The 19,905-nt window shown below is 40.1% G+C and overlaps 2 protein-coding genes across 10 annotated transcripts in view; both read left to right on the top strand.

Moving 5' to 3' along the window:
• Nucleotides 1–4,210: 4,210 nt before the first annotated feature.
• On the top strand, nucleotides 4,211–11,028 carry LOC147151501 (cilia- and flagella-associated protein 100-like). 7 transcript variants are annotated; one of them, XM_086021837.1, is made up of 16 exons: nucleotides 4,211–4,326; nucleotides 5,036–5,211; nucleotides 5,283–5,354; nucleotides 5,436–5,542; nucleotides 5,654–5,837; nucleotides 5,929–5,993; nucleotides 6,214–6,377; nucleotides 6,871–6,951; nucleotides 7,038–7,219; nucleotides 7,349–7,406; nucleotides 7,503–7,548; nucleotides 7,609–7,763; nucleotides 8,739–8,868; nucleotides 8,961–9,163; nucleotides 9,327–9,420; nucleotides 10,817–11,028. In XM_086021837.1, exons 2-16 carry the CDS (start codon nucleotides 5,172–5,174, stop codon nucleotides 10,940–10,942), a joined length of 1,707 nt encoding a protein of 568 aa, XP_085877963.1. In that variant the 5' UTR covers nucleotides 4,211–4,326; nucleotides 5,036–5,171; the 3' UTR covers nucleotides 10,943–11,028. The 7 variants fall into 7 exon arrangements, with proteins under 7 accessions (XP_085877963.1, XP_085877955.1, XP_085877989.1 ...); XM_086021829.1 differs by having other exon boundaries at nucleotides 5,615–5,837; XM_086021863.1 differs by lacking the exon at nucleotides 5,436–5,542 and having other exon boundaries at nucleotides 5,286–5,354; nucleotides 5,615–5,837.
• A 2,189-nt stretch (nucleotides 11,029–13,217) lies between these two features.
• LOC147151500 (uncharacterized) overlaps nucleotides 13,218–19,905 on the top strand; it is a 37,209-nt gene continuing 30,521 nt past the window's right edge. For all 3 annotated transcript variants that reach the window (XM_086013766.1, XM_086013756.1, XM_086013745.1), the window contains exons 1-2: nucleotides 13,218–13,537; nucleotides 17,126–17,179. In XM_086013766.1, coding sequence (XP_085869892.1) covers nucleotides 13,306–13,537; nucleotides 17,126–17,179 — 286 coding nt within the window. In that variant the 5' untranslated portion in view covers nucleotides 13,218–13,305. The remainder of the gene's footprint in view (nucleotides 13,538–17,125; nucleotides 17,180–19,905) is intronic.

The raw sequence follows: 19,905 nt of genomic DNA, 5'->3' as shown, positions 1-19,905 counted from the left end.
CCCCTGAGGTCCCCAATTTAACGGCACATTGTCAGCATCAAGCTATCTTTTTGTATTGAAAAACAAATATCAAAGAGTTGTCAAAACAACTAGGAGCTTGCAGTTAATGGTTCCGGACTTAGGCTGATTAGTGGGTTTAAATGAAGTAAATTTGCAGGCCAAGGTGAAAGAACTCATTATCCTTCATCGTTAGAGGTGTAGTCTAAGATGTGGATCCCAATGTGGATGTCTTGCAGTCTCAATGGCACTTAACGTTGCTAACGTTGGGAAATCATCTCTTTTTGAAGTTGGTAAAAACGTGAATCTGCTTAGTATAGCGCCACAGACTAGCACCCGAAGTCCATTGAAATAGGTTCGCACCCGAGACTCCGAACAGGCTGAGCGGTTCAAAAAAATAAAAATGTGGTGGATATTTCCCTTCACACTCATTTCTCCAGTTAAACGTTTCTCTTTAATTGTCACCCACTTGCCAAACATTTTCTCCAGACAAGCAAGCATCTGTCCGTTCAAAATCATTTTAATTATGTGGGGATTAATTCTGTGGGGATGAAAGCCATCAGACACAAATGGAACCTTCACAAAATGCAGCAGTATGTCCACTGACTGAAGGACACATTGTACACATTTCAAATGGAGAATTACATGGAAAAGCTTGCTTTAGCTTTGACTTTCTGGGTCATGAGTAAGTGAGTTTTTTATTGATAGGATACTACCTGGAGAATTCCATTTTGGTAGAAACTACATGCGAATGCTGAGGAGCTGATGTTGAACTGAAATTCTGTGGAATTCATTGATAGAAATGTAGAATGGTAGACTTGAAAAAAATGAAAAACAAAGGTGAATTATAGTACAAATATAACACTAACACACTAACAGGTCGAATAATAACATACAGCAAGACGGCAACCTGCTCATCTTACGAACGTCACATGACCAAACGCAGAAAACAGGTGAACCGTGATTCGCCGTTACCTGAGTACTTAGGCACTATGATGTTATCTTCAGTCGACAGTAAGTGGCAAAATGGCCGCAACCTGAAATGGATAAACACGGGTGGATTTTGCTGCTTAATTCATACTCCACAAATATTAATCAGAATGCCGTGTTTAAATGTGCGGGCGCATATATAGATTATATATAGAATTATAGAACATATAATTGTAAAGAAAAACAGATACTACCATACCAACATGAGGTATGCTAACAAAAAACAAGAGGGACGCCAGAGTAACGAAGAAGCTAAATCAGAATGTTAAAAATTTTACATGTGGCTCTTTGTATTTGGATCCAATTTCTAATCATAATACGTTTTAATTGATTGATAATGCTAGCATGCTAACAGTTGAGATGCTATCATATTGCAAGAATGCAAAGTGAGTAAGAAAAGCACTAGGGCAGATCCATAGGGATTTTATATTATGCCCTGTTGTATTTAGACTAATCAATTACTTGGAGAATTGATCGAATGCTAACATACAGCACAATAGCAGCCTGAGTAACGAAAACACTAAGGCCGATAAGGATTTGACATCTTCCCATATATATGCATATACACTATACTGTCTATATGTCACTATACATATTGGTACTATTTGATGTGAAAATTGTTAAAATGCTAACAAGGCAAACTGCTAAGGCAGATCAATTTTACATTATGTTCCATCGTCATTTGCTACATTTAATGAGAATTGATCAAATGCTAACATGTGCGGCTTAGGTGTGTCAACATATAGCAAAACAGCATCCTGGGTAAAGAAAGCACCAGGGCTGATCGATAAGGGTGTTACATCTCAGTGAATTCTACATAAACGCATGGCACGGCACATGGTGGGGCAGCTTTATCGGGTCCAGAGAAAATGATCATTTGTTCTGCAGTCAAAACAACAACTCAAATGTGACACGTCGCTTGCTTTATTTCTAATCCAGTGAGGTGGTATATGGAGGCAAAATCATAAAATCCATGTCATTGTCCAAATATGTCTACATAAGTGGTTTCTTCTTCTGATCATTTATACTGTTTTGCATTCTGCACACTTTTCGTACTTTTTGTATTTTTCAAACTTTCCATCTCATTATTTCAGTGCTCCAGGTTTGCAGTCAGGAGCCATTCGGGGGTAGTGGTTATTCTCCAAGTGCCCTTCCTCCATCTGTACAATAGAGACTAGCATGCCGCATTTAAGGGGAAGGAAAGGAGTCGGTTTGATTGGCCATGACTTAAGTCATCTGTGACCACTCCCACATTGGCGTAGCACTCCCTCTCGCATATCAGTCAAAAAGTCTCTCTTCCCTTTCTTTTGTCTCTGTCCATGTCTGGGATTGTATTTAGATATAAGATGTCACTTATCCACATTTTGCTCATGGTAGGAAAGTACATAATCAATTGTTTGCATGGAAATCACTCAAATGACAACCCATTCGTATGATCTGCTCATTGTGAAATAATCACAAGATTTGTATTTGCAGCTACATCCTGTAATTTGCTAGCCCCAAACAGCTAAAAACTGTTCATTATAGTTACTCTCTTAATGGGTAGTTGTTACTTAAAATGAGTTAGACTTTTGAGTTTAAGCACTTTAATTTTACACTTCAATTTTACCAATTCAGTTTTTACAATGTTAATGGGATTTAAATCTCAGTTTCTTTGGTAAATATCTGACAACTGAATTTACTACGAGTAAATTGTTATTCAGTGTTAACAGACATTCTTTTCTGAGCCCCCTATATTTAGTAGTCGTTCCAATTCCCAACTCACAGTTCAATAATTAAATCAATTAAATGGCATATGAGTGTATGCTGCCAATTAAAATCAATTGTGCATATTCATTACATTTCAAAGCTTTGCCAGACACCATTTTATGGAGCATTATGGTGATTAATTATTATTCGCATGCTTGACAAAAGGATTGCAAGAAAAAAACAAAAATCATGCTACTAAAGGTGGTGGTGGTTTTTGGAACATATTCTCTGCCACAAGAAACTGTAAGGATATCTAAAAAGGCACAAATTATACTGCATGCCAAATCCCCTTCTTCCTCCTCCTCATCCTCCTCCTCATTGTGAGGTCACACAGCCCTCAATGCAATCAGGCCAAGTGACGGAATGAATGCCAGTCTACATTTGATCTTCAAATATGCTGAACAAGGGGGGTAACACATTTATTTTAAATGGCTGTCATATTATTGGGAGAAAAACTTCATTTTAGCAAACTTGTGGTTCACTATTAGCTGCCATGGCAAAAGCTCAGCAAATACAACTGTCAATCTGAAACACTTTTGCAGCCCTTTCTTCTTTTCTTTTCTTTTTTTTTTTTTTTTTTTAGAAAAACCAACACATAGTGTACATTAAATATTAGGGCAGTGGAACACATAACTTATAATATAAAAAATTGAGCTATGTGTAGGTAAGTCTCAAAATTCATGTCAGTGGGTGGTGTAACCACTATGTTTCTGCTCTGTATATGACAATTTATGAAATATTTCCATCCATCCATCCATTTTGCGTCCCGCTTATTGATGTCAAAGAGAATGCTTGATTTTCTATTAAACCCAACATAAGAAGCCTTTCTTCAAATGTGAACATTACAATTCTTGTCTCCTTACGCAACGTGACCTCATGAGGGCCAACTCAGTCCCCCGTGAGTTTGCGCTATTTTAACCTGGGATTTCCTACAAGCGAGTGTAGTGTGTGGGCTACTATTTTTTTTTTCAACTAAGATGTGCAGGGTCATGTGTGGATGCGTGGGAGGAACAGGACGCTTTTGCATTCTAAGTATACCCACTCATACACAATATCTAATATTGCAATTCAGAGGACGCAAACCAGACCAGATCTGGAATCGTTTCCATTTTATCAAAACAAAATTATATTTCAGTACATTATATAATCTATGCCTGTCATTAATTAATATAGAAAACGTAAAAGGAGCTATGCGCAAAGTGAATATAACAAAATAATCTATATCCTGTAGTCCAGAGCCAAATGAAGCTGTTTGTACGAGTCCTTAACGCCATCTAGCGGTCACTTGAATTGACTGCCACACAGAATTAACCTGCTACATTTTCATTTTAAATGTCTTTTTTTTTCAACAAGAAGGACCACAGTAGTAAAATATATGACGTGAAACGCATTTTTAAAAATCTGGAGTGTAGTTGACCTGTGAAGACTAGTGAATTGAATTTTAACAGCTAATCATACAGACAGTTCCCATGACAACAGTACACAGAAGACACTCGACGCGTTGCTTGTTTTCTAACTCGTGATTTTCGAGTTATTTTTTCTTCCCTGTTGCTAAAGTTAAGGAATTTCTTCGGCATCATTGTATAATAGGTAGGTTTAAATTTGTTTTTGAAGCAATGTTGTCTAATAGTGTTCAGCAGTGTGAGCGTTGTGTTGTAATGCTAAAGTGAACGTAAATGCGATCAAGATGATCAGTTCTGAATAGAGTTCCTAGCAATATACAGTGATTTAATGTGTTGATGGTGAAGTCAATGTTTGCCTTATCATACATTTTTATCTGTAAAACTACCGGTAAGTGGAAAAGATACATTTATGGAAAATATTTTTCAGTTTTTTTTAAATATATGTTTTTCAAATATATCTATAATATTATTAGGAATAGGAGTAGAATTAGTAGTAATAATTAGCCCCCGAACAGTTCCATGCATCCTGTTTGTTGAATGCTAATCAACAAGCGAGGAAATAACTAACAGTACTGCAAACACTTGAGATTTAATTTGATACAATTAAGATGTATAAAAAGAACGCTATCTTTACCAAAACAAATACTTGATGACAACAATGTATGCATCCATAGTATTCCCAAGTTCCCCTGGTGGGTTTCAATAATGTTTTTTTTTTTGTTTTTTTTTCACAAAGTCCAGGAGTCATTAGTGTGTCACTGTTTTGCGCTTACTTTGACAAAGTACTGTATATGCAAATGACAAAATATTAGAAGCCCCTCAGTTTGATGCAGTTTTGTACAACACTTTTGCAAACTATCCATTCATCCATTTTCTATTCTGCTCATCCTCACTAGATCACAGGTGAGCTGCAGCCTATCCCAGCTGACTTTGGGCGAGAGACTGTGTACACCCTGGACTGGTCGCCAACCAATAGCTGTCATTTCTAAATTATATTCAGTTCAACATATAGCACTGGCTAGTCGTGGCTACATGCAGAAAACCACATTAGGCATGTCGTCGCCACATTCCAGTAAGTATTGGACATAAGAGCATAATATTCATTTAAGAACAAATGCTCATTACTACATTTTATTTCAACAGCAGAAGTTCCAGAGATTTCCTCAGAAAGCCTTGTATCAAAACAGAACGGTGTCACCAAATCCAGAAAAGCAGGTACACTAGTGTGTGTTATGTGGTACATGCAGAATTTTTTTTTTAATTGTTAACATATTTTTCTTCGCTGTATGTCTGTAGATGTTAGGAGGAGGAGGGGGAGGGAGACACCTCAGTGTCACTTAAATTCACAAGACAGGAAAAGCATTCTTCAACAAAGTTTAGTTGAAAAAGTTGATCGAGAAATGGTGTGTGTGTCTGTTTGTGTATACAAATGTTGTTCTCTTTCGATTGTTATCTATCTTGTCCTCCATGCTCAGAGAATGTGCAACTTCCTTCCTCTCCCAATTCACGAGAAGACATATTACGCTGCTCGAATGATGGCGGAGCAGAGAAAAGCTCTTTTTAGGCAGCTGAAGGAGGAGGAAGAAGAGGAGCAGGAAAAAGACAAAGTAAAGATACTAAAGCAAGCAAAGAGTAAGCCAATACTCCAAATACAAACACCCGCAAGGCGTGGGCTGAAGACTGCCTTATTGAAACAAAGTAAGTGGAATGTGATTAGAAACTAGAGCTTTCGTACAGCTTCACAACTGACATTTTCATTCATTTAATTATGTGTCTCATTTATTCCTAGAAAACATAGTGAGAGAATGTAAACATGATTTAATCACCATGGAGCGTCAGAAGGCCGTGTTGGAGGTAAGTAAATGCAGGAATGACACTCACAGTTTGCCACCTAGCTGTAGCAACCTCGTCGATGAAAAATTGCACAAATCTACTGAATCAGCTGAGCAGAATAAATACATTTCAGAATGATTTGAACATTTTAAACCAAGATTTGTTCAAGAATTGAACATGTCACTGTCCCTACTTTGCCATCGTGTGCAGTCAATCAATTCTGACAATTCCTCTTCCTCAGATATCACTGATGACAAAGAGGTCGGAGATTTGTAAAATGGACAAGGCCATCGCAAAAGAGGAGCGACAGCTGAAGGAGTTGGAGAAGACCATTGAGAAGGACAATCAGAGCTTTGCAGCGTTCCTGAGGGAGAATGAGAAGAAGTCTTTGGAGGCCCAAACTTTGTAAAAACAATCTAGATAAACACTTATCTTAGGGTCATTTGGCTTAAAAGCGGTAGTCAACCCCAAAAAATTATTCGCAATAATATGTTCTATGTGCCTCACTGGTCTTAACATGGCATTCTCATAAATTTTGCGTTTGTGGAATATGAGTTAAGCAGCAAATCCACCCGTCTGTCGATTGAAAATGACATCACAGTTGCTCAGATAACAACCAATCACAGCTCACCTGTTTTCTGAAACGGAACCACGATTGGCTGTTACCTGAGCCCTGAGTAATTGTGATGTCATTTTCAGTCGACAGAAGTGACACAATGGCTGCATACACAATGGCTAAAAAGGGGTGGATTTTGCTGCTTAACTCATATTCCACAAACACAATATTAATCAGAATGCTGTCTTTCGACTGGTGAAGACGCATAGAACATATTATTGCAAATAATTGTTTTGGTTAAACTTCCACTTTAAAATTTCTGATGTTTTTTTCTGTTGTCAGTTTTGAACAAGAGGCTAAGTCCAAACAGGAAAAAACTGCTGAGATCCAGAAGTTGACTTCTGAAATATCAACGATAAGAAGGTGCCCCTTTTCTGCTGTAGAAATAACTCGCTGTGACCATGGTACTTTGAGTATATTTGCATCTAAACCAAGTCTTCTTTGATTAGTGAAGTTGCCAACTATGAAGAAATCCTCCAAGAATACAAGAGATACAGGGAGCTTCTCTTGAAGTTGTCTCCCCCAGAGTGGCAGGAAGCCCAGAAGGCAAAGCTTCTCAACAAAGTCCAAGTAAATCAAAACACAGAGGACGAGCAGAACAAGGAGCTCGAGGACTCAACATTCAAGAAAGGTAAGAAGTACTTTACAAGACGCTTTGAACTATTCGAGAAACATACTATAAACTAGACTACTACAGGAACATCATTATTGCTTTGTTTTTTGTTTTGTTGGGTTTTTTTTTGTGTTATTGCATACACAGAACTGGACAGCAACATTGCAGCTGCCCAGCCTGGACAGTCTTCTGCCGAGAGCACCAGGTCTTCACAACACACACCTTTCTACACACCATGTACTAAATATTTGTGATTTTGATTGGTGACATCCTTTTCTAAATATTTTTCTGAACATTTTAGGGCCATAGGAGCGAATGAACCAGATAGCGACAATTCAGAGTATGAGGTCTGTTTTATTGAAGTTCACTGTGGCTTGCTGTTTACTGACAAAGTAACATCCACGCAGGATGATCCAGAGTTGTACTTCACTGATCCCAAGCAACTTATTGAGCTGATGACAGAGCTAACTGAGCAGAACCTGTCCTTGATCAAGAACTCTACAAGGGTCGAGAAGACACTGGAGGAGCTCAAACAGTCCATGGAGGAAGTCAGGAAGCGGACGTAAGCACCATGCAGCTATCTGGTTAATGATGTAGAAATGTTCCGTATCATTCTGTATCTTAAAGGAGATGTCTTTCACAATTTAAAACAGTTTCCAGGTGTCTAAATACAATTTCTGTGACATTCTTTCATCAAAATACAAGGATCAAGAAATGTATTTCCTTACTTGCAAAAATCTAGCCACTCTCTTTTATGTTGCGTAAAACCACCACTGGGTAGTTTACCCAATCCCCCACACACACTTTTAGCTAACGCTAATCCGTGCTAACACTGCAACTCACTCTGCTTACCTCTTGGTTTGGACATGATGGGGCTTAAGACACCACTTTAAAAGCAGATTTTTCACATTTGGGAAATTTGGCGAAGCCTAGCTGCCAAGTCATTGGCTGAGAAACATAAGTTAGCCCCACTGTCATGTGCAGAATGTCTCGCTCTTTGACACATTTTTCAAACTGTGCAGATGAGAAAAAATGTACGTGGTTGTTTGAAGACGAAGTCAACCCGAAACTTTTCTTTACAAGAATATGTTCTATGCAGGCCCAAATCGGAACTTGGCATTCTGATGAATATTGTGTTTGTGGAATATGAGTTAAGCAGTAAATTCCACCCATTTTTAGCCATCTCAGGGGGCTCAGATAACGACCAATCCTGGCTCAGCTGTGAGCTGTGATCGGTTGTTACCTGAGCCTTGAGCAACTGTTATGTCATTTTCACTCGACAGAAGTGACAAAATGGCCGCACCCTGAGATGGCTTAAAAATAGATGGATTTTGCTGCTTAACTCATATTCCACAAACGCAATATTAATCAGAATGCCATGCAAGTGAAGGCGCAAAGAACATATTATTGCAAAGAATTTTTGGGGGTTGACTTCTGTTTTAATTTCACACTTTCTGGGTGCTCAGGCACTGCAGAGATCCAACTATTTGTATACGTATTGAAAAGTCAATTTTCCGCAATTATGTCCCCTTTTAAGCAAAAAGGAGGAGGAACTTCTGACCCAGCAAATTGATGAGATGAACAAGCGAATTGAAGAAGAGAAAACAAGAGCTTCCAAGCTGAAAAAGAAGGTTCAGCTCCATGTCTTGCTGAACACAGAAGATGAGGTGAGGAAACGTAAAGCAGGTTTAACCACATTTTGCTGAATGTGGGGACAGAAATCACATTTTATTTCATCGATCTTCCCGCTTGACCGCAGGATGACATGATGAAGGCGCTTGGGGAGAAAGTCTCAGAGGTGTATAGGTGCTGTGTGGATGACGGGTTGAGCAGCCATAGCACCTTGGAGAAGCTGGCCAGCATTGAGAAGCAGATGTCTTCACTGCTGCACTGCCTCGAGGACATCCCCAAGGAAAGTTTGGAAACGATGCAAAAGATCAAGGACAGCGAGAGGAGGACCAGGTGTGTTTTTAGCAACTGTGATCTGCAGCTCTGCCTTGACATTCTGTGACACATGGACAAAATATATATATCCTAAAAATGTAAGTCAACTTATAGTTGTACTGACTTGAATGACATGACATCACACACAAATCATGTTTGCTTTAAATTCTTTTCCCCTGAGGCAACGTGAGGAAAAGTTGAGAATGCAAAGAGAGAAACAGATAGAACGGATGAAGCGGTACTTGGAGAGGTCTCTATCTGATGCCAAGAAAACAGTAAGTCATTCCATTTTTTTTAAATGATATTTTCCTTTCTCACTAGTTATAAGTTATATTTTATACATACTTATTCAGTGGAGTTATTGTGCGCAGTCGTCCCTTGCTATACCACAGTTCACTTTTGCGGAATCAGAGTATCTTGGATTGTATTAATTTTACTTATATCGCCAATTATTTGCTCTATGTCTGTGGTGATCATTTTTCCACACCAACTGTTTCTGAAGACTAACATAACGATAAGTGCGAACCAGGTGGAAATAGTGTGTAAAAGACCTCTGTCCAAAGTTTGGGAACATTGCTTACTTAAAAAATGAAGCCAAAGTGCAATTGCTATGGATTAAGGTACACAGCTGCGTGTTTACAGTAAAGTAGCCTAGTACTGCTAGTAATAACAACCTGTAATCCATAACGGGTGGTTAGAATAGCGGGAGGATGGACGTAGCTGCTGGTGCTCTTTCAATCGCTTTTTTGTAGAAATAATAACAAAATACAGTAAACCCAAGCAAATTGTGAGCTGACTTGCCAATTTTCTTAGCTGACGCCATTACTCACCACGCAAAGTAGCTAACGCTTTATTTACTTAACAGCCAGCCAACTGTACAACCTCACTCGCTCACTTTCACACTCAACAGGACATGCTCACCTCTTAAAGGCACATACACATTCAAGATCACACATACTAAAGTGTGGAATTTGAGAATGGCAACCCCATGTGGACAAAATAATAGCTGCCCCTCACATGCATATAATTTGGTATTATATGCACAAAGTATTTGTGTGTTGCCACATCCATCTTATCTGCCCGGGGCCTTCAGAATCAATAGTTCTGGCTGATGTAACTTTATCTATGTTGGCATTGGGTCTGTTTCTTCAACCAATCAGATTTCAAATTCTAGTTTCATGCTGCAACTTTGGCATATTTCCATCCGCAGACCAAGCCATGTTTGACTAGCAACACTTATTGTCATGTTATATATATATATATATATATATATATATATATATATATATATATATATATATATATATATATATATATATATATATATATATATATATATATATATATATATATATATATATATATATAACATGACAATTGATTCTGAACTATTACAGATAATGGATGCGTGGCACAGTTGCATGCTGTGGTCCGTTTGTATAATATTGATGGTTTCTATCATTGCAATGGGACAGTGGTAATATAAGGAGGTGGATGAAGTCAGGTAAATCCCCATCTAAGGTCCAGTTACCAAATGCCTGGCCCACAACTGACAATATCAGATGGTAAATGTTGCTACAAATGCTCTATAAGTGTGATTTAATAAGATCATTTTTCCTAAGAATAAGACATATTGAAGTTTAATTTGAGCTCCAACTATCTCTCTTTCAGAGTGGACGTAAACTGATGCCCAGATGCATTCCTACTGCTCAAAAGGTCAAAGTAAAAAAAGTGGAAATTGCTCCTACTGATGATGGCTTTAATGATTACTTCTTCACATCTTTACACATTGCCTAAAGAGGCAAACTGGAACTGCACAAAGCAATGCCTGCTTTGACTGGGAAAAAATACATTGTTAAAAATACATGCATCTTACTCTTGCAGTAGCGTATTCACGTCTCATTTTTATGTGTGTGTGTTTATAAGCGTCTGTGTGAATGTGTATGTTTTAGTGGGGTTTGAGTGTGTTCGGGTTCATAGACTTTGATATCAGTCTGATATGGGTCAGCTTTTAGATTGATTGCAAAATAAATAAATATTTTTCTTCTTAAATATTAAAAATACAGTATGGTACTAGTATTCATTTTTGCTGTACAAGTCTGTGGGAAAGTTCACTTAGTGTCAGTGATGCAGTGCAAGTCTACACCACTGAAAACTATTAAAACTGTTGTCAAGAAACTACTGTCAATTATTAACTGACTGTGAGCGAGCTACGGGGGATTGTTTGTTTTCAACAGTTCAGTTCCTACACCAGTGATGCAAATCAATAGTAAATAAAAGTATACAGTGATTCATCAAATGTAATGCCAATTGTGTGTAATCTAATATGGTGAGGTAATTATACGGTGGCGTAAATAGTTTTCAGTCATAATGGTCTTCCGAGGAGAACTCTCACTCTCTCTCTTTCTCTCACTCTGTGATGACAGTTAGTTTGACACCAATGATTTAGTGTATGAACAATGAAGTACGGGCAATTTTTGATGACATGTGATAATGTGCATGTTTTTGGAATATGGGGGGAAGCCTGGAAAAAGCTCATGGAAGCAGGAGAGAATGTTCAACCCTCAAAGAGGGGGGCGGCGAGGGGGACCTAGATTTGAATCCAGAACTTCAGAAGTGTGAGGCAGATGTGCTATCCACTTTGTTTCCATGCTGCACATCTATTGTTATGTGGCCACAGAGGATAACCAAAACATTGCTGCAAAGAAGACAATAGGTGGCGGTCAATAAGAATTGTGATGCTGACTACGTTTACATGGGTGTCCATAAAGTGTCCGAACTCACCACCGTGTGTTTGTTTTATAACCAAAATAATAATGAGACACTCACGTAGGATTACAATTTGCTCCAGCTTTATCTTATCAGCAGTTCATTAAGGATGTAGAGTTACAGAATTCTGGTCTCTTCCAACCAGGGGCGGAGCCATGGGTGGGCCTGGGTGTGCACAGACCCACACAGATTGACAAACTGCCCACCGAGTGAGATTCATGAAAAAAATATACTTTACATTTTTTTGTAAATTATCATATGAAATTGTTTTTGAATTTGTGTTTCGTTGTGTTTTTTATTCAGTTTGTCATTTTATTTTAATATATGATGTGTCGGGACAGGAGGATTGTGCTCGGTGAGGGAAATATTCAGGCCCACCCTGATTTTTCCAGGCCCACCCCTTAGCTACGTTCTGGCTCCGTCCCCGCTTCCAACTTTCTAACGCAAAGACATCTAACTGAAAAGCAAGTCGACTGGAAAGGCACTCTAAGCCCCCCATATTTATTAAATCTTGCAATTCCTGATGACATTGATTTCTGAGGAAGTGCTCAAGTGTTTTCATCATGTTGATCCGAATCAGCAGAACTAAGCATATTGCCTACGTGATGGACCGGTCCGCCTATCCGTCTTTGACTAAAACAGAGAGGGTATGATGTCCAGCTGATTCTATTTTAGAGTGAAGGGGTACAGATGTGGGTGCTCCTGTTAGAGAACACAAGCTTGTATTCCATTTGACAGGTTTATATATTGTAAAGATTATATAGCAACATCGTCAAATATACATCAATTAGTTCACGGTATGCTTATACTGTACAGTATTCAGTAATTAAACATCCAAACAATATAAACAATTCACATCCACGCATTTCAACATCACAAGAATAATTAGCATACTAGCCGATTACTAACTAGCGTTTATTGACGTGACATCACAAGAACACAGTTATGCTATAGTGTATAGTAATCAACATAAACATTACAAATGATTAAAATCACCTTTTGGCATCTACACAGAACAACATATATGAGGGAATACAGGCAATCTGAGTTGCCAACAATGGCTCCTGGATTTTTTTCTGTCCTGGGGTAAAAGAGCGGGCTATACTGATGAACAGGGGGACCAAGAAAACTATTTATGAATACATTTTAGAATATCGAATAAAATGCTGCAGAGGCTTAGCTGGTACTACACATACATTTCTGACGAGGCCATAGCGCCCCCTTAGCCCCAGTGTAACGTCATTCCTATAAACAAGAAACTTGGTGGGCGGCCCCCCCTGTGGCCCGCCCGTGGCCACGGCGGTCAGCCCACCTCTCTCATAGGAACAAACTTCGCGAGTTCCGGAGGAGACGCCGACGCCGACTCGACCTGGCGACGTTTGTGAGAAACGATGGCTTCAAGTGTGGCGAAAATCAGGCAAACGCTGTCAGAATTGACAAGCACTGACTTCCCGAAGTTGGTTCAGCAACTGGTGAGCCGAGGGTCGTTGAAGGAGGGGACGTACAGCACGACGGAGGAGCTGCTGACTGTCTTGACTTCCTCGCTGGGCAAGGATGAAGCTTACAACGTTATAAACGCTTCGCTCGAGGAGATTGGTTACCCGGCACGAAAACAAAATACCGGTAACTACTGTTTTTTATACGTTTTTGTTTTCTTTAGAATAACTCCTAACCAACCGGACATTTGGGAAAAGGGCGACAGGAAATTGTGCGAGAAAACGCTTGCTTTCACTTTCGGCTGCGCAACGACGAGTCAAACATGTCGATCCTGAGCAGGGCCGCCCCTCATAAAAATTGGGCCACAAACAAATTTTTGGGGTCCGCTGATAGTGTAGTGGTACACACGCCTGAGTTGTGTGCGGGCAGCGTGGATCGATTCCCGCTAGGTGACAGTGTCTATGTGTGCCCTGCGACTGGCTGGCGACCAGTTCGGGGTGTAGTCTGCCTTCGCCCATTGACGGCTGGGATAGGCTCCAGCAACTTCCCGCGACCCTATATAGGATAAGCGGTTTGGAAGATGACATGACATGACATGACTAATTTTTGGGAGGGGTGCCCGCTTCACCACGCCCCACCCCACTCATGATACAACATGCCATTTGACTGACTTTGTTAAATGTAAGCAATCAACTGATATAATATTAATAATAAGAACAGTAATAATAACAAAAGTAATAATAATAGTAACAATAACATTAGAATCATGATTATAATAATAATCAAAAGGAATGATGTAAATACATCTAAAATAAAGGTCACTTCAAAACAAACCAACAAAAACAAATTTAATGTGAACGTGGAAGTGTGCCTTTTACAGAGTATGCATTTTTTAATATGCAAAGTCATCTATTAGGTCACAGGTGTCAAACTCAAGGCCCAGATGCCAGATCTGTCCTGTTACATTATTTTATGTGGTCCACGAAAGCAAATCATATATGCATCCACTTCATGTTTCTTGGTAAATAAACACAACTGCAAATTGTCTTCTTAGTATTGCAAGCATTTTTGTTGCCAATCCCCCTTTTCAAATAAATTGAACCGTTTTTAATTCCTTTTGATTTTTAAACTAGTTACATCAGGGGTGTCAAAGTCAAATCGACGGAGGGCCAAATAAAACTTTTTGCACAAGCCGAGGGCAGTACTGATAGAATGTTCATTGAAATTTTTTAAAACATCCAGACTGGATCGGGTCCTTCCCGCCTGCTGATGATGTCACGCTTTATATTTCTGTAATATATTTCTTTGCCTCTATATTTGTCACCCCCCTGGCTGTTGTATTTTTATGTTCGGAGTTACTGAATAAAAAATAAAATAAAGTACATCACTGCTACTTTTGCGAGGCAGCTTGTACATCACATCCGCTTATGACCCGAGAAGAAGACGCTGCCCGTCTTGTGAAACAAGATCAGCGGAACGTTTGCATTTCTCCTGCCAAACTAGAAACAATTTTCTGGTTGACTCGGGCTGCAATATTATATGAACTGTACATAATGTGAAGTAAAATGGAGAGGGTCATATGATTGGTATGATGTCTCCAGCTGACTCTATTTTAGAGTGGCAAGGTATGGATGTGGGTGCTCCTGTCAGAGAACACAGGCCCGTATTCCACTTGACACGTCTAATTATTGTGGTCTGCCACAACACACACAAAGAATAACCTAACAACATCATCCAATGCACATCCATTAGTTAACAATATGCCTAAACATTACAGTTCACTGTATTACGCAAGTAAAGAGCCAAACAATACATACAATACACATTCACATGTTTCATCACTAGAATAGTTAGCATACTAGCTGAAATAACTAACTAGTGTTCATCAACGTGACATCACTCACGAGAACATATCTAGGCTATTATGTACAGCAGTTACCTGACATGAACCTAAATGATTAAACACAGTTTTTAGCATTTACACACAACAACAACAAACGTGAAACGCGGGCAATCTGCAACTACTGAGTTTGCTGGCACGAACAAACTACGAGCTGTGTCGAAGGAGTAAAAAGAAAAGAAACCACGTCTCTCGCTATCAACACTTAGCGCTCGAGGAGCATTCAATGCCTGCTCACAGTGTGGGACATCTCAGTACAACATCGAAACCCAATGAATTTATCAAATGCCAACAATTGCTCATAATAAAATGTGAGATTTGTAATATTAAGTATTTCTTAATAAAGCGTGTTTTACTCCGAATAACCTTTCACCACAATCCGATTCTGAAAGCCATGGAAAGTGATGTGAAGTCTTCAGTCGGCACGTAGGCGACCGAAGGACGATCCTCGCAAAAGTAGCGGTCATGTTCGTTATAACAACAGCCAGGGGTTGGCAAACATAGATGCAAAGAAATATATTACAGAAATAGTCTAACGAATTGGGTTATGTTGTGGTCGAATTTGTGTCTTACCGTGTTGTTTCCGAGGTTCATGAATGCATCGCGCGGCTCGCTGGATGGGAGGGCATGCGAGCGAGAGGAGCCGAGGACGAAGAGGAGAGCCGTTGCTCTTTTTTGACTGAACGGTTGTCGTACTGTATTGGCGTCGGCTGCGGCCCACAGTAGCCGGTTGGACTAATGAAAACCTAAAAATTAAACTACGTCTGTGGAAGACGCTACAATATGTTTTAAAGCGTGACGTCATCGGCAGGCGCGAAGGACCCGATCACATCTGTTACGCACACGGGCTTGCTGCGGTCTGCGGGCCGGATCTAAACATAAAGCAATATCATCCCAGGGGCCGGATGTGGCCTTTAATTTTACATGTGTGAGTTACATCATCAATTTGTTGTGTATGTGTTAATATAAAGCGATAATACATTTATGTGCACGGGTCACTGATACGTCCGCCTCACAGTTCAGAGGTCGTGGGTTCGATCCCGGCTCCGGCCTCTCTGTGTTGAGTTTGCATGTTCTCCCCGTGCCTGCGTGGGTTTTCTCCGGGCACTCCGGAGGACGTCAGGTCTGCAGAGACTGTTGATATTTTTAAGAGGAAGCTCAAGACACACCTTTTTAGTTTGGCTTTCAACAACTTTTAAATAATTTATCTTTTCTTTTGATTGAAGATAATTCTATGTTTTGCTTTGAATGTTTTAAAGCACTTTGAGTTGCATTTTTATGTATGAAAAGTGCTATATAAATAAAATGTGATTGATTGATTGATAACTACGATGCAAACAAAAATTAGTTTGACACCTCTGTAGTAGAAGTCACTGATAGTGTAGTGGTACACGCGCCTGAGTTGTGTGCGGGCAGCGTGGGATCGATTCCCGCTCAGTGACGGTGTCTGTGTGTGCCCTGCGACTGGCTGACGACCAGTTCGAGGTGTAGTCTGCCTTCGCCCGTTGACGGCTGGGATAGGCTCCAGCAACTCCCCGCGACCCTGTTTCGGATAAGCGGTTTGGAAGATGATGACCTCTGTATTAGGTCATTGCATGTAAAGTATTACAGTACAGTACATACAGTATAATGTTACTATTACTACTACTACTACTCAAACACGAAGAATTATCAATACCGCTTATCTTCACAAGCGGATAAGGTTGCCAGCCAATCGCAGGGCACACAGAGACAAACATCCGCACTCACAATCACACCTAAGGGCAATTTAGAGAGTCCAATCAACTTAGCATGCATGTTAGAAATAAATCATAAAGGTATATCAACCAGTAATGAAAAAGAACATCTATAACTTGGAAACTGCATGTTTCCAGTGGCGGGCACCAGTGGCAGCAGTGACGAAGCCGGCGCCAGTGGCACCAGAGGCTGTAAGTCTTGTTCTGTTTTCTCAATGTATTTAGCTGCGCTACCATTTAAATGAGCTAGATTATGGATGATTATGGCACATTTTGAGTCAAAAAGAAATTTGAAACTTCAAACTAGGGTTAGGGTTTCAAATTATTTTTAGGTTTTCAAACTAGAATTAGGGTTTCCAGCTAGGGTTTCAAACTAGGATTAGGGTTTCAAATTAGAGTTTGGGTTTCAAACTAGCGTTAGGGTTTCAAATTGGGGTTAGGTTTTAAAACTAGGATTAGGGTTTCCATCTTGGGTTTCAAATTAGAGTTAGGGTTTCAAACTAGGGTTAGGGTTTCCAGCTAGGGTTTCAAACTAGGGTTAGAGTTTCCGGCCAGGGATTCAAACTAGTTTAATAGTTTACAAACTAGGGTTAGGGTTTCCAACTAGGGTTTCAAACTAGGGTTAGCGTTTCCAGCTAGGGTTTCAAACTAGGGTTATGGTTTTCAAACTAGGGAAAGGGTTTCACACTAGGGTTAGGGTTTCCAGCTAGCGTTTCAAAGTAGGGCCAGTGTTTCAATCTATGCTTTCAAACTAGGGTTAGGGTTTCAAACAAGGGTTAGGGTTTCCAGCCAGGGTTTCAAACTAGGGTTAGGGTTTCAAATTAGGGTTAGGGTTTCAAACTAGGGTTAGGGTTTCTAGCTAGGGTTTCAAACTAGGGTCAGGGTTTTAAACTAGGGTTAGGGTTTCCAGCTAGGGTTCGGGTTTCCGGCTAGGGTTTCAAACTGGGGTTAGTGTATACGACTAGGGTTTCAAACTAGGCATAGGGTTTTCAGCTAGGGTTTCAAACTAGGGTTAGGGTTTCAAATTAGGGTTAGGTTTTCAAACTAGGGTTAGGGTTTCCAGCTAGGGTTTCAAACTAGGGGTAAGGTTTCAAATTAGGGTTAGGGTTTCCAACTAGGGTTAGGGTTTCCAGCTAGGTTTTCAAACTTGGGTTAGGGTTTCCAGCCAGGGTTTCAAACTAGTTTTATAGTTTACAAACTAGGGTTAGGGTTTCCAACTAGGGTTTCAAACTTTGGTTAGTGTTTTCCAGCTAGGGTTTCAAACTAGGGTTAGGGTTTCAAACTAGGTTTACGGCTTCCAGCTAGGGTTTTCAAACTCGGGTTAGGGTTTCCAGCCAGGGTTTCAAACTTTGGTTAGGGTTTCCAGCTAGTGTTTCAAGCTAGGCCTATGGTTTCAAACTAGGTTTAGGGTTTCCAGCTAGGGTTTAAAAGTCGGGTTAGGGTCTCAAATTAGGGTTAGGTTTTCAAACTAGGGTTAGGGTTTTAAATTAGGGTTAGGTTTTAAAATTAGGGTTAGGGTTTCCAGCTAGGGTTTCAAAGTAGGGTTAGGGTTTTAAACAAGGGTTAGGGCTTCCAGCTAGGGTTTCAAACAAGGGTTAGGGTTTCCAGCTAGGGTTTCAAACACGGGTTAGAGTTTCCAGCTAGGGTTTCAAACTAGGGTTAGGGTTTCCAGCTAGGGTTTCAAACAAGGGTTAGGGTTTCCAGCTAGGGTTTCAAACAAGGGTTAGGGTTTCAAGCTAGGGTTTCAAACTTGGGTCAGGGTTTCAAACTAGGGTTAGGGTTTCCAGCAAGGGTTTCAAACTAGGGTTAGGGTTTTTCAGCTAGGGTTTCAAACTGGGGTTAGGGTTTCCAGCTAAGGTTTCAAACTATGGTTAGGGTTTCAAACTAGGGTTAGGGTTTCTAACTAGGGTTAGGGTTTCCAGCTAAGGTTTCAAACTAGGGTTAGGGTTTTTCAGCTAGGGTTTCAAACTAGGGTTAGGGTGTCAAACTATGGCAAGGGGATTCAAATTAAGGTCAGGGTTTCCAGCTAGGGTTTCAAACTAGGGTTAGGGTTTCTAACTAGGTTTAGGGTTTCCAGCTAGGGTTTCAAAATAGGGTTAGGGTTTAAAACTACGTTTAGGGTTTCCAGATAGGGTTTCAAACTAGGGTTAGGGTTTCCAGCTAGGGTTTCAAACTAGGGGTAAGGTTTCAAATTAGGGTTAGGGTTTCCAACTAGGGTTAGGGTTTCCAGCTAGGTTTTCAAACTTGGGTTAGGGTTTCCAGCCAGGGTTTCAAACTAGTTTTATAGTTTACAAACTAGGGTTAGGGTTTCCAACTAGGGTTTCAAACTTTGGTTAGTGTTTTCCAGCTAGGGTTTCAAACTAGGGTTAGGGTTTCAAACTAGGTTTACGGCTTCCAGCTAGGGTTTTCAAACTCGGGTTAGGGTTTCCAGCCAGGGTTTCAAACTTTGGTTAGGGTTTCCAGCTAGTGTTTCAAGCTAGGCTTATGGTTTCAAACTAGGTTTAGGGTTTCCAGCTAGGGTTTAAAAGTCGGGTTAGGGTCTCAAATTAGGGTTAGGTTTTCAAACTAGGGTTAGGGTTTTAAATTAGGGTTAGGTTTTAAAATTAGGGTTAGGGTTTCCAGCTAGGGTTTCAAAGTAGGGTTAGGGTTTTAAACAAGGGTTAGGGCTTCCAGCTAGGGTTTCAAACAAGGGTTAGGGTTTCCAGCTAGGGTTTCAAACACGGGTTAGAGTTTCCAGCTAGGGTTTCAAACTAGGGTTAGGGTTTCCAGCTAGGGTTTCAAACAAGGGTTAGGGTTTCCAGCTAGGGTTTCAAACAAGGGTTAGGGTTTCAAGCTAGGGTTTCAAACTTGGGTCAGGGTTTCAAACTAGGGTTAGGGTTTCCAGCAAGGGTTTCAAACTAGGGTTAGGGTTTTTCAGC

Source organism: Filicampus tigris, chromosome 2 (assembly GCF_054856515.1).
Source record: "Filicampus tigris isolate MCC_2025a chromosome 2, RoL_Ftig_1.0, whole genome shotgun sequence".
In the NCBI taxonomy this organism is placed as follows: Eukaryota; Metazoa; Chordata; class Actinopteri; order Syngnathiformes; family Syngnathidae; genus Filicampus; species Filicampus tigris.
This window is presented reverse-complemented; position numbering and strand designations above follow the sequence as displayed.

Excerpts from the sequence above, each read along its gene's own strand:
- LOC147151501 (XM_086021813.1), top strand. The coding sequence starts at position 5,172 with ATGCAGAAAACCACATTAGGCATGTCGTCGCCACATTCCA. Across the intron at positions 9,164-9,326 it reads GACAGCGAGAGGAGGACCAG|GCAACGTGAGGAAAAGTTGA; the intron begins GTGTGTTTTTAG and ends TTTTCCCCTGAG. Across the intron at positions 9,421-10,816 it reads TATCTGATGCCAAGAAAACA|AGTGGACGTAAACTGATGCC; the intron begins GTAAGTCATTCC and ends TCTCTCTTTCAG.